General features: G+C 44.7%; 1 protein-coding gene across 5 annotated transcripts in view; it reads right to left on the bottom strand.

The window, feature by feature from the left end:
- Positions 1-12,383, bottom strand: part of PIP5K1B (phosphatidylinositol-4-phosphate 5-kinase type 1 beta) — a 313,786-nt gene that overhangs the window by 126,885 nt on the left and 174,518 nt on the right. For all 5 annotated transcript variants that reach the window (XM_030294332.1, XM_030294331.1, XM_030294328.1 and 2 more), the window contains exons 3-4: positions 12,092-12,222; positions 1,730-1,847 (exon numbers count right to left, since the gene is read on the bottom strand). In XM_030294332.1, coding sequence (XP_030150192.1) covers positions 1,730-1,847; positions 12,092-12,222 — 249 coding nt within the window. The remainder of the gene's footprint in view (positions 1-1,729; positions 1,848-12,091; positions 12,223-12,383) is intronic.

Raw genomic sequence — 12,383 nt, 5'->3', positions numbered from 1 at the left:
GGACAGAATGAGCACGAAAATTGCCTTCCCAGCCTGTAGCTCAGTGGCCCCAGGAGGGCCAAAGACAGACCTACAGGTGAAGGGGAGGGAGTTGGCCATCTCATCACAATGACGGGATCTGTGCTATGAAATGCAAGCAAATGCCATCTCCTCGGTTAGCAGAAGCTCAAGGAAATTCAGAAGGAGAACCCATCTAACGTGTGGCAGATGGGAGCACAATCTCATTTTCAATAAAACAGCATCAAGACCCCACTGAGTTCCATCAACATGTTTCCTGAATGACAGTGACACTCAGTAATGAGAGAATGGTCAGAAACCAAAGAATCTTCTCTAGTACCCCCCCACCCCCAACACGCGTGGGTTCGTGCACTGGAGTAGCTGGGGAGGGCAGGTTTGGTAATGCTGGGTAGAGACACCTGACATCACAGCTCAAGGGGCGTGGCGAGGCAGAAAGCTACCTGGATGGACACATTTAAGGGGAGCAGGACTGCCCAGGGACTTTCTACTCAGTTCCCACTGCCCTGTGAAGTCTTGGTAATGTGCCTTGAGGAGCCAGTATCATCTCACTGAGCAGAAGTCATATGAGTTTCTTAGGGCTCAACTAAAGAAGAGAGTCATACCTGAGAGGAGAGGGGTGGGGGTGGGGGTGGGGGAAGCAGGTGATGGGGATTAAGGCATGCACCTGCTGTGCTGGCCCCAGGTGATGTATGCAAGTGGTGAATCACCATATTATACACCTGAAACTAATGTAACACTGCACGTTAACTGGAGTTACAATAAAAGCTGAAAAAAAAAAAAAAAGAAGAGGGTCATGTGCAGGTTTTCATCGGCGCAGAAGAGAATGAGCTTTGAATTTTATTATGTGCATCTCAGCCAAATTATACAATGCAGTTTCGATAGTCTCTGTTCCCAGTGATAAATGTTGCTATACTTCCCGTGCAAAGCTTTATTCCAGGATCTGGCTCAAGTCTTATTAAGATCATTCAGAAAAGGACGAACAATAAATATTTGATGGCATCCTTCCTACAGCTTCTTGAAAACCGATTGTGAAGAGCCGCAGGGTGTTAACAGTGATCAAATTATGAAATAAACCATTTTTCTCTTGAAACAAAAAGGAAGTTCCGGGTTCCTCGAGCAGGAGGTCAGATCAGACTACCTCACAAAAAAGCTGTTGTGTTACACCTGCTGCGTGCCAAAAAGATGATGGACAGAAACGACAATTCTAAGGATAAGATATGCCCTTGCGCCAAATAAAAATACGTTTAAAAAGAGCTTGCATCAAAAGATGTTGAGAACAAGCCTATCCAGCATCTTTAAAATGCTGTTCAAATTGTAGGTCAAGGTGAATACGGTTGCAGGCCAAGGCAGGTTTGAGATGAATGGAATAAATAAGGCAATTAAAACAGGAAGGCTTTCAAGTAGAATGCAATCAGCAAAATTCACAGGAGTATTTGTAACTAATTATATCTGTTAGAATAATGATCTGACGTAGCAACCAACACCACAGTTATTTAAATATCAATTACCATAGCAGATTCTGTAGTTATCAGTAAGGGCTGCAGAGTCAAATCATATTGCCTGAAGCTAAATTTATCATCATTATAAAACTTGGACCTTTTACGAGGCTCCAGAGCATTATAAGAGACACACACGACTTGTCGCTGTTGCTATGAGACAAATGTTTAGATCACACATTTCTGAAGAAGGAAGGAAAACGACAGGTTCTTACCAAGTAATCATCAGGCTTGATACCAAAAAGTTCTCTGAAATAGCGGAATGCCAGTGGAGCATAGGTCTTAAATCTGAAGTCTGGGTAATGATGTGCTGGGGTCAGATTGCTCCCTTCACTGCAGTTAAAATATTAAAAAAAAAAAAAAAAGCGAGAGAGAGAGAGAGAGAGAGAGAGAGAGAGAGAGAGAGAGAGAATGAATTAGCAAAGACAATTTTGACTTCAAGTTGTAGTTCTACTAGTCCCGGGCCAGTTTCCCTGTTAGAAAAACATACCCCAATTGAGAGTCTCTCTAACCTCATGTCCAAGGGCAATGGCCATCAGGTCAAACCAGATGCTAAGTCAGCAGGGGCCACTCCAAGCCCATATTCCCTGCCAATCCCAGTGTGTCTTCAGCCTGAAAATTCTTTATCATCCCCCCTGTGCCTGTGACTTTCCTCCTGTGATTTTCCATCGTCCCCAGTGAAACCAGTTGTGATGCTTTAGGTAGAAGATTCAGGGCTTAGTGCATGGAATGATTTGTAAATGCATTTTTTTTTGACCATAAACATTGGATAAAGATTTTAAACTAGGAATACATGAAATGGTTTTAAAAATGTCACTCACAAAATCACCACACTGGAAATGGGGGAGTCCTGAATCTGAACTATTTCTTACATCCATATTTATAGGAAAAGAGACCTTAAATATTTTAGCGATTTTAAAACCCTGATGTGCATTCCCAGAGACATCATTATCTTTTTCCCCCCTCTTCTGGGTTCGTCTTTGAAAATTTTTGTGCAATATTTATGACACATAAAAGGTATAAAGAAATAAACCAGTGAATACTCGTGAATCTAAAATGCTGCTTAAGAAATAAAATATTATCTGTATAGTTGAACTGCCTTCTATACTTCTTATTAATCATAAAACTCTCTTTCTCCTTAGAGGCATCCACTAGCCTCAATTTTGATGTTTATCATTCATTTTAGTCTTTGACTACAACTATAATATATCTCACCCAACATCCGACAAGCCACCTAATCCACCTGTACTTAAAAGTTTTCATTGTGAAAAATGAGAACAATTCAGTAGATTAATACAATTTTGTAGAGAGGTTCAAGACCTCTCTTTACCACATTCTAAGTGGGTCACTGAGGCTCTAAGGCAACTCTGTCATGGTCTAATTTTTACGGATACGAGTAAGCCTGTGCAAAGAAAAACGCTTTCAGCATGCAACAAACACTTGGAAACTCCAACAGTTTAACTGTGTCCATGGCAGCCAGATTTTTGTACAGATTTTTGTATCGGTACCCAGCACATCACTGACAGTAAGTAGTTTCTGAATAAAACAGTGAGTTTTTAAGACAAATGGTAAAATAGTAAAGTTGATTCTCACCTGAAGGTTAGGTTCAAAACTCACCAGGTAAGGTAAAAAAAAAAAAAAAAAAAAAGAAAAATCACTACAGTCTAGAGATATAGACAGATACAATGGAATATAACAGCCATAAAAAGAATGAAATGTTGCCATTTGCAACAATGTGAATGGATCTAGAGAGTAGTATGCTAAGTGAAGAAGTCAGAGAATCACAAATACCGTATGATTTCACTCATTATGTGGAACTGAAGAAACAAAACAAACGAACAAAGAAAAGAGACAAACCAAGAAACAGACTCTTCATTATAGACAACTGATGGTCTCCCGAGGGGGAAGCAGGTGGGGGCAGGGGTGAAATAGGTGACGGGGATTAAAAAGTACACTTATCCTGATGAGCACTGACTAATGCATAGAATTACTGAATCACTATATTGTACCCCTGAAATCAGCATAACACTGTATGCTAATTACACTGGAATTTCAAAATTAATTAGTTAAAAAAAAAACCCATCATCGTCAAAAATCACCCTTGAAAGCTATTTAGGAGATTATCTATTCAATATATCCACTACGGCCAGTTCTTCCTCTCGCGTGGTCACAGATGACTGTTTCTTCTGGTGACTTCCAGCAGAAGTAGTTGGCTTGTATTGTCAGGGCTTGACATCAGATAATACATCTTATCTGTAGAGGTGAAGCTGGCACTAAGGCAGCAGCAAGGCTTGCCCTTCAGGGCGGTGGTGCAGGGACCGGGACTGCCCGGGATAAGAGCCGTCACCTCTGCATCAGCTCGGTGTGTGAAACGGCCCGAAATCACCTACTCATCTGAACAGCTGCTGTTTCCTGAAGCGAGAATAGTTGAATATTCACAATGCACATGTGCTGCCCGGACATCGCATCCGAACATTTCCTCAGTCCGTATTTTGAGACGTCTCAGGGGACATGTACTCGGTTCCAGGTCCTATGGGATTGTCAAGAGGAATAATTCTGGAACTCCTAGGACATGGAGTAACTTGAAAATGCTGGCTGGGCAGAAATAAGAGAGAAAATCAAAGAGGCTCAAAGTGACCACTGACATGCCTCTGCCCCCTTGCAAACAAGTAAAAGCAAATACAGATCCTTGGGTTCCGAATTGGGCTGCTTTCAGGGGGCTGAGAGTGTTGCCAGTTTCTTATTTCTTCCACCCTCTTCTGTCCTTGATAGCTCATGCAATCAAAGTCATTAATTCCATTAGAATGCATGACACTAGCTTCAATGTTCACACAGTAAGATAAAACCCCCATGTTCTACTCCTTGGTGTTTTTCTTCAAATGGCTTATTCTTATGCAGTTGGGGGACCAAGACTGTGAGAGAATCTTAAGCGAGAATCTCACAACTGTGAGATCATGACCTGAGCTGAAACCAAGAGTTGGTTGCTCCACCGACTGAGCCACCCAAGCGCCCCACCACTGTTCTTATTAAATCTAAAAATATGTATTTCTCAGGACGCCTGAGTGGCTCAGTCGGTGAAGCGTCCGACTCTGGCTCAGGTCCTGATCTCACGGTTCATGGGTTCGAGCACCGTGTCAGGCTCCGTGCTGACAGCTCAGAGCCTGGAGCCTGCTTCGGACTCTGTGTCTCCCTCTCTCTCCTCTCCCCCTCCCCTGCTGGTGCTCTGTCTCTCCCTGTCTCTCAAAGATACACATTAAACAAATTTACAAAAACGTATTTCTTAGTGGCAATGGACGTTTAGAATTATACAATGTTGAAGTCTGAAGGAAGCACTAGCCACTACCTGGCGATTCCCATTTAGCAGGTAAAAAAAAAAAAAAAAAAAAAAAAACAAAGTCCAGGGAGGGAAAGTAATGGCCTAAGCTGGTCAGGAACAAACAAGATGAGGACATTAGATTCACACCAGAGCCGTGGGAAAGTCATAGGCAGATAGGTACGCTTTAACTTAAACTTGACGTTCCTAGGGTAAGTCCTCCTTTTCACGATTCAGTGGCAGGCTTCCGAGTAGCCCCTGCCCCAAAACACCAGCTCTTCTTCTCCAGGAGGACCTCACACTGTGGGGTCACGGGGGGCAGAATTGTACTTACAGAAGCTTGATGGGCCACAAGAACATTCTCAGCTGGATGCGCTGGGAGCACCTCAGCTTCCTGTACGTGGTTCCACAGCCTGATAACCACACGCTATTTGGGGTGGCACTGGGAGGAGAGGGTTGGTGCCAAGCAATAAGGTGAAACTAACTTGGCATCGGCAGGGCACATAAGGGGGGCTCCAGTTTGGGAGCCGAGAGCTAGAGCTCTGCTGTTTCCAAGGCAGCGTTTTGTAGCGGGTGGATTTGCTGATCTCAAGCTGTAACTGACAGTAGGGGGTTTGGAGGCTGTTGGCAAAAGGAGCGGGCCAGCAGCTCCTGGAGGACAGACTCATTCACGTGATTATGGAGGGGGAGAAGTCCCACCATCTGCCACCTGTAAGCCGGAGGCCCAGGAAAGCTGGTAGAGCAGTTCCAGCTCAACCCTGAAGGTCTGAGAACCAGGTGAGCCAATGGAAGTCCTGGCCCGAGCCAGAAGGCCCAAGCAGAAGTGCTAACGTCTGCAGGCAGGGCAAGGTGCCTGTCCAGCTCCGGCAGGGAGCGAATTTGCCCTTCCTCTACCTTTCGGTTCCATGTGGGCCCACAGGAAACTGATGAAGTGATCTTGGGTCAGTCTACTGATTTGAATGCAAATTTCCTGCGGAGAAATCATCACAGACACATTCGGAAGTAATGTTTTTTAATAAACGTTTTTAAAGTGTTTTATTTATTTTTTGAGAGAGAGACAGAGACAGAGCCCAAGTACGGGAGGTATAGACAGAGAGGGAGAGACAGACTCCGAAGCAGGCTCCAGGCTCCGAGCTGTCAGCCCAGAGCCCGACGCGGGGCTTGAATTCGCGAACCGTGAGATCATGACCTGAGCCGAAGTCGGACGTTTAGCCGACTGAGACACCCAGAAGGCCACACCACCTTTTAAGGCCAGCCAGCCAACAGCCAATCTTTAAAAATCAGCAGATGGAAGCAGCTTAAATTCCACAACCAAATACTGCATCCTGGGCTGTCATGTACTTGGAACACGGGATATCACTGTCTATATGCTGAACTTCCCAAGTAGTTGGTACCATCCTGGGAAATCGTGTTTGAAGGCAATTTCAAGTAAGTTACAATGTTATATAACAATCACTACACACAATAAACCTTTTATCTGGAACTAAAGGAAGAGGTATGTGCCTTTTATGAGTAGGAAATCGGTGTCTCCCCGTCCCTACCCCATAAACATTAAACGAATATTTGAAGAGTTTTGACTTGAAAGGACATCATCCTGGTTGGCTTGTCCAGAAACAGCCACGGCATCCTCTTTGATGATTTGTGTGTTATCCACCCACACAGAAGACGGGCTAGAAAATGTCTGTACCGACGAGGGGCTGGCAATCCTTTAAGAATCTCTGTTGTGGGGCGCCTGGGTGGCTTGGTCGGTTAAGCCTCCGACTTCAGCCAGGTCAAGATCTCGCGGTCCGTGAGTTCGAGCCCCGCGTCGGGCTCTGGGCTGACCGCTCGGAGCCTGCAGCCTGTTTCGGATTCTGTGTCTCCCTCTCTCTCTGCCCCTCCCCTGTTCATGCTCTGTCTCTCTCTGTCTTAAAAAAAAAAAAAGAATCTCTGTTGCAACCACTCAGCTCTACTGCTGCGGTGGGAAAACAGACAATATGTAAATGAGTGGATGTGGCTGTGTGCCAAGGCAACTTTATTAACAAAAAGGGGCAGGGAGCCAGGTCTGTCCCACGGGCTGGAGTGTGCTGACCCATGGTAAGAGAGAGATGGGGTCTTGGATGAGTTCACGTCAGTATTATTTGACATGCAGGCAGTTGCCTCATCTGTCAAAACCTTAACATCTAGCACTGAAATCTGGCAACGCTCACACGAACTGTTGACCTCCATGTTTGCCTGCCACGTAGAAAAATGTCGCACCTTCACAGCAGTTCTGGGTAATTCTCTGCCCAATGAGGGTGTCCCTTGGCTATTCCCATCCACCCCCAAGAGTGCATACAGAGATCAATCTGTGTTCGCCAAACTGAACTCCATTTTATGAGGGAGGAGATTAAAATGCAAGAGACTTTTATAAATTCTTTGGGTAGATGATTACTCTTGAATATGGAAAGATATATAAACTTTTACTGCCAGCTTTCAAGCCCTATTTTCCACTGCAGACAAAGCCGGGATGGCGTCTCCTGAAGGGGAACGGAGGACAGTATTAAAGCTGCTTGTCAAGGGGCTGGAGGGAAAACTTTCTAAGGTGGAAGCTGGGTACTTTCTCTGATTCAAACAAGCGGAACTATTGTTACTGTGCTTTCTTGCCACGGTGTAAGGAAAAACAAAACTTTTGAGTCGGCCGTCCCTGAGTTCAAATCCTGACATCACCATTTATTGGTTGTATGGCTTTGGGTTAAGACACTTCCTGTCTCCGGGCCTCAGTTACTCCATCTGTAAAATGGATTTTTTGGTAAAGTTGAAAGATAGTAACAATAAGTTAATGCTATATGCTGTGTCATATAAATGTTATGTCAGTTAAACTATGGGTGGTTCATGGCTGGCACTCATCAATTTTGCCTCCTTTTGCCATGTCAGGGTCATGTTTGCATGGCAAAACATTAGAAAACATCCTCCTCTTTCTTCCTAGTCCCTTTACACATGCCATTTTATCTACAACTTTGAGTTTCTGATTGCACTGCAGAACCTGGGTCAAAAGATTAAAATGTGGTCATAGCTCTCTTACTAATCTACATTGACTTTGGAAGATCATGGGACCAGATTGTTGAAAGGGATTAAAAACAATTTTTTTTAACGTTTTACTGAATTTTTTAGAGACAGAGCACGAGCAGGGGAGGGGCAGAGAGAGAGGGAGACACAGAGTCCGAAGCAGGATCCAGGCTCTGAGCTGTCAGCACAGAGCCCGACACGGGGCACGGACCCACAAACCATGAGATCATGACCTGAGCCAGAGTTGGACGCTTTACCGACTGAGCCACGCAGGCGTCCCTGTTGAAAGGGATTTTCTATCATCCTTCAAATCCCAAGTCCAGAGGCTTTTTTTTTTTTCCATCTACAAAATGAAATGATGTGTGGAACAGGATATAATATCTAAAAATAACTGTGAGCCACTTTGAAATAAGTAAACAAACAAACATGACACATTTCGTTGCTAAGGGAGACAGTGGCAGTAACTTAGAACATCTCAAGACACCCAATGCAATGAGTTTTCTCTATGACCCAGATAGATTCATTGTGTTTTAGAGCCATCAAAGACTGGGACAGTCAGAGACAGTCCTGCCCACCTCCTCCCCCTTCCTCCTGTCCCCAGGCAAGTGTGGGAGTTTATGGATGGGCAGGGAGGAAACTTTATCTGCCAGCTTTACGGATGTGTAGCTGACATAAAGTACAGTTTGTTAATTTTCACAGGGGGTCTATATCCATGAAACGGTCGCCATGGCCAAGGTAATGAATTGACTCATCACTCTGTGGGAGCTTTGTGGCTGCGAGAGTAACCAAGAGATAGATATTACTAGCAAGGCCTCGGGGGTGACAAATATCCTAACACGTGTACCCTGGCACAAAGTGTTGTCTTATCCAAAAGAGCCGATACCACCACCACTGAGAAGAGCTGGGCTCAGTCCCTTGGCAAAATTAACGAACAGCCCAGATGAGGAAACTGAGGCAAGACCCACATCCTTTTCTTCTGTTTTCATGGAAACACTTCCAGAGTGCGTATGTTATTTAAAAAAAAAAACAATATGGCATTTGCTAAAAGAAATTCTTGTCTGCATCAAATGCTTCCTATCACACTGACGCTTAAAAAGCTATATATATGTTAAAATGATACATTTTAAGTGACAGTGGGTTCCTCCCAATAGGGTCATTAGCTAAGCCTCCCCTCCCCCAGTGACATGGGTGCCACACAGGGGCTGATGCTTCTCTGTGGCCTAGAGGGTGAAGGTCAAAGACACAAATTCTAGGCATGGACACTGTTGGCTTTTCTACTCGTGAAGAAAAAGGAGACCTCGTTTTGCCTTAATCATCAAGATACAGTATGCTTTTTTTTTTTTTTAATTTTTTTTTTTCAACGTTTATTTATTTTTGGGACAGAGAGAGACAGAGCATGAACGGGGGAGGGGCAGAGAGAGAGGGAGACACAGAATCAGAAGCAGGTTCCAGGCTCTGAGCCATCAGCCCAGAGCCCGACGCGGGGCTCGAACTCACGGACTGCGAGATCGTGACCTGGCTGAAGTCGGACGCTTAACCGACTGCGCCACCCAGGCGCCCCAGTATGCTTTTAATAAATCATCCACGAACAGAAGGATTCATGGCACCAAGAAAGAGCTCATGAAAACCTAGTTACATGCTCCTTGTTGTAAAGTATCTCATAGAGTGTCACGCATAATTTACTTCGGACACAGATGTAATTTTGATATTTTAGGTGTTCGCTGAAAAGTCATCTGGAGTTTAACATTAGTTGCAGAAATCACGTAAGAACTCCAAGAACAAAATTTGGTAGTTACGAGAAAGATCATCCCTATCACATGGGAAGTCACACGCGAGGTCAGTGGTTCTCCAACAATTATGTGCTTAGAATCTCCTGGAAGGATGGTTCAATAGATTTCTCGGGCCCATCCCCGAAGTTCCTGATTCAGTTGATGTGGGTGGGGCCCAAGAATCTGATTTCTTAACAAAGTTCAACGTGATCCTGAGGGTGCTGGTCTGGGGCCCATATGCTTGGGCCCCACTTTTCCCTGGGGCCCATCCAAAGCTGGCTCTGTTGATTGGACACGGTGGGTAGAAGAGACCAGCAGAGACGGAGCACCTGTCACTGTTCTCATTGTCTGGAAACTAGCTCTGGTGGCTGCCCAGGACCCTACAGAAGCAACCTTCAAAATTCCTGATAGGTCTACTGTATTCTTCAACCAAGAGCATTTAAAGCAAAACTAGGCTGTCTGGGTTCACCACTTAATGGGTTGATTTCGGGACAGTTGACAACTGGATGTAGAGATGAACTTAAGTACCATTTCCCTGAAGACTTAAAAAAAAAAATAAAGCAACGAAGATACTGAGGGTCAAAGGCTCTCCCCAGCCATTCTCACCCAAGCCCAGTAAGTAACAACTGATACCAAAAGTGGCTTCGTTTGGGGAGCAATACTTATATTTTAAAATGTAACTGTGTCTTACACATTTATCCGCAGAGCCCCGAAGACAAAGCGATTGCCCTGCACCCCCAAGTCAAATAGCTGAATTTTTATTTGCTAGGCCGTTGCAGTCGCGGGGACATTTCCAATTTATTTTATTTTTATTTTTTTTTTCAACGTTTATTTATTTTTGGGACAGAGAGAGACAGAGCATGAACGGGGGAGGGGCAGAGAGAGACGGAGACACAGAATGGGAAACAGGCTCCAGGCTCTGAGCCATCAGCCCAGAGCCTGACGCGGGGCTCGAACTCACAGACCGCGAGATCGTGACCTGGCTGAAGTCGGACGCTTAACCGACTGCGCCACCCAGGCGCCCCTTACATTTCCAATTTAATAACGATTACTTCTCTTCCTATCCTAAGCTAGCACGAGACTTAACACATTTTAACTTATTTGCTTTCTTTTGGTAAAGAATACGTAACAGAAGCCTTACCATTTAAACCACCTGTAAGTGGTCAGTGGCACGGTGTGTATTCACACAGATACGCAACTGTCTCCACCATCCGCCCCAGATTTATTTGTTGAACGGATTTCCCCCCCAAAACACGATCGAGTTGGAGGTGACCTGTATGGGCAACCGGGGTGTTTTTGACACCACCTATGGTGTCAAACGGGCAGGATTCTCCTAAGTTTTCTGGAGGAGAGCTAAGTTGAAGGCCTCACGGAGGAAGAGCTACGCGACTGAACCCAGATATGAGGCCCATCTGCGGGCCCCCAGCCCGTCTTGTGAATGACGGGCCGCAAAATCCTGGCATCAGCCGTTGCTTCTCAGATGCCCTCTTTTTCTTTTTCTTTTTTTTTTTTTAAACTTTGGAAGATGTGTTTGTTTGTTTGTTTATTTATTTATTCATTTTTCAATATATGAAGTTTATTGTCAAATTGGTTTCCATACAACACCCAGTGCTCATCCCAAAAGGTGCCCTCCTCAATACCCATCACCCACCTTCCCTTCCCTCCCACCCCCCATCAACACTCAGTTTGTTCTCAGTTTTTAAGAGTCTCTTTTGCTTTGGCTCTCTCCCACTCTAACCTCTTTTTTTTTTTCCTTCCCCTCCCCCATGGGTTTCTGTTAAGTTTCTCAGGATCCACATAAGAGTGAAAACATAGGGTATCTGTCTTTCTCTGTATGGCTTATTTCACTTCGCATCACACTCTCCAGTTCCATCCACGTTGCTACAAAGGGCCATATTTCATTCTTTCTCATTGCCATGTAGTACTCCATTGTGTATATAAACCACAATTTCTTTATCCATGCATCAGTTGATGGACATTTAGGCTCTTTCCATAATTTGGCTATTGTTGAAAGTGCTGCTATAAACATTGGGGTACAAGTGCCCCTATGCATCAGCCCTCCTGTATCCCTTGGGTAAATGCCTAGCAGCACTTTGCTGGGTCTTAGGGTAGATCTATTTTTAATTTTTGAGGAACCTCCACACTGTTTTCCAGAGCGGATGCCCTCTTTTTCTAACGCTACGCAGACATTACTCTGAGTACTGCACTCCTTCCCATCGAATCTCAAATCTTCATACAATCTTCCAGGCATTACCATCATTACATAGAACCTACTTACCATCTCCCTATAAAAATAAACACAACCCACGTGGCACAAGGGAAAGTGACAATCCTTGGTGCTGCTTCTGGGCCTGTTAAAGACCCAATGCGTGCATGTACCCATTCACTGGTAGGAAAGTCTTCAATGTGGAGAGGCCACCAGGAAGGTTCTTTAGCATGGAAATCCTCACAAACAGAAATGTTCTTACCTGGGTAGGAACACACTTTCCACCACGTAAAAGTCTTGCATGAGAACATCTCTATCCGGCTTGGAAGTGAGATTACCCACGGTGTATCCTATCCCCAGCTGAATAGCACCTTTGATAGCAGATGATGCAGTCTGCAAAGAAAACAAGGGTCTCAGGGTCAGTCTCAATAGTCAGGGCCTTGTTCAAGGTCACAAGCAGCAGAAACAGGAAAAGGGGGTTAGATTTTCTTTCTTGTTCCTCAACTGTGAGGAAGCTGGGTTTGGAAACAGGACAGGTTCCTTCTTTTGACGGT

This window comes from Lynx canadensis, chromosome D4 (genome assembly GCF_007474595.2).
Source record: "Lynx canadensis isolate LIC74 chromosome D4, mLynCan4.pri.v2, whole genome shotgun sequence".
Classification (NCBI taxonomy): domain Eukaryota; kingdom Metazoa; phylum Chordata; class Mammalia; order Carnivora; family Felidae; genus Lynx; species Lynx canadensis.
Note: the sequence above shows the minus strand (reverse complement) of the source record. Positions and strands in the feature narration are given on the sequence as shown.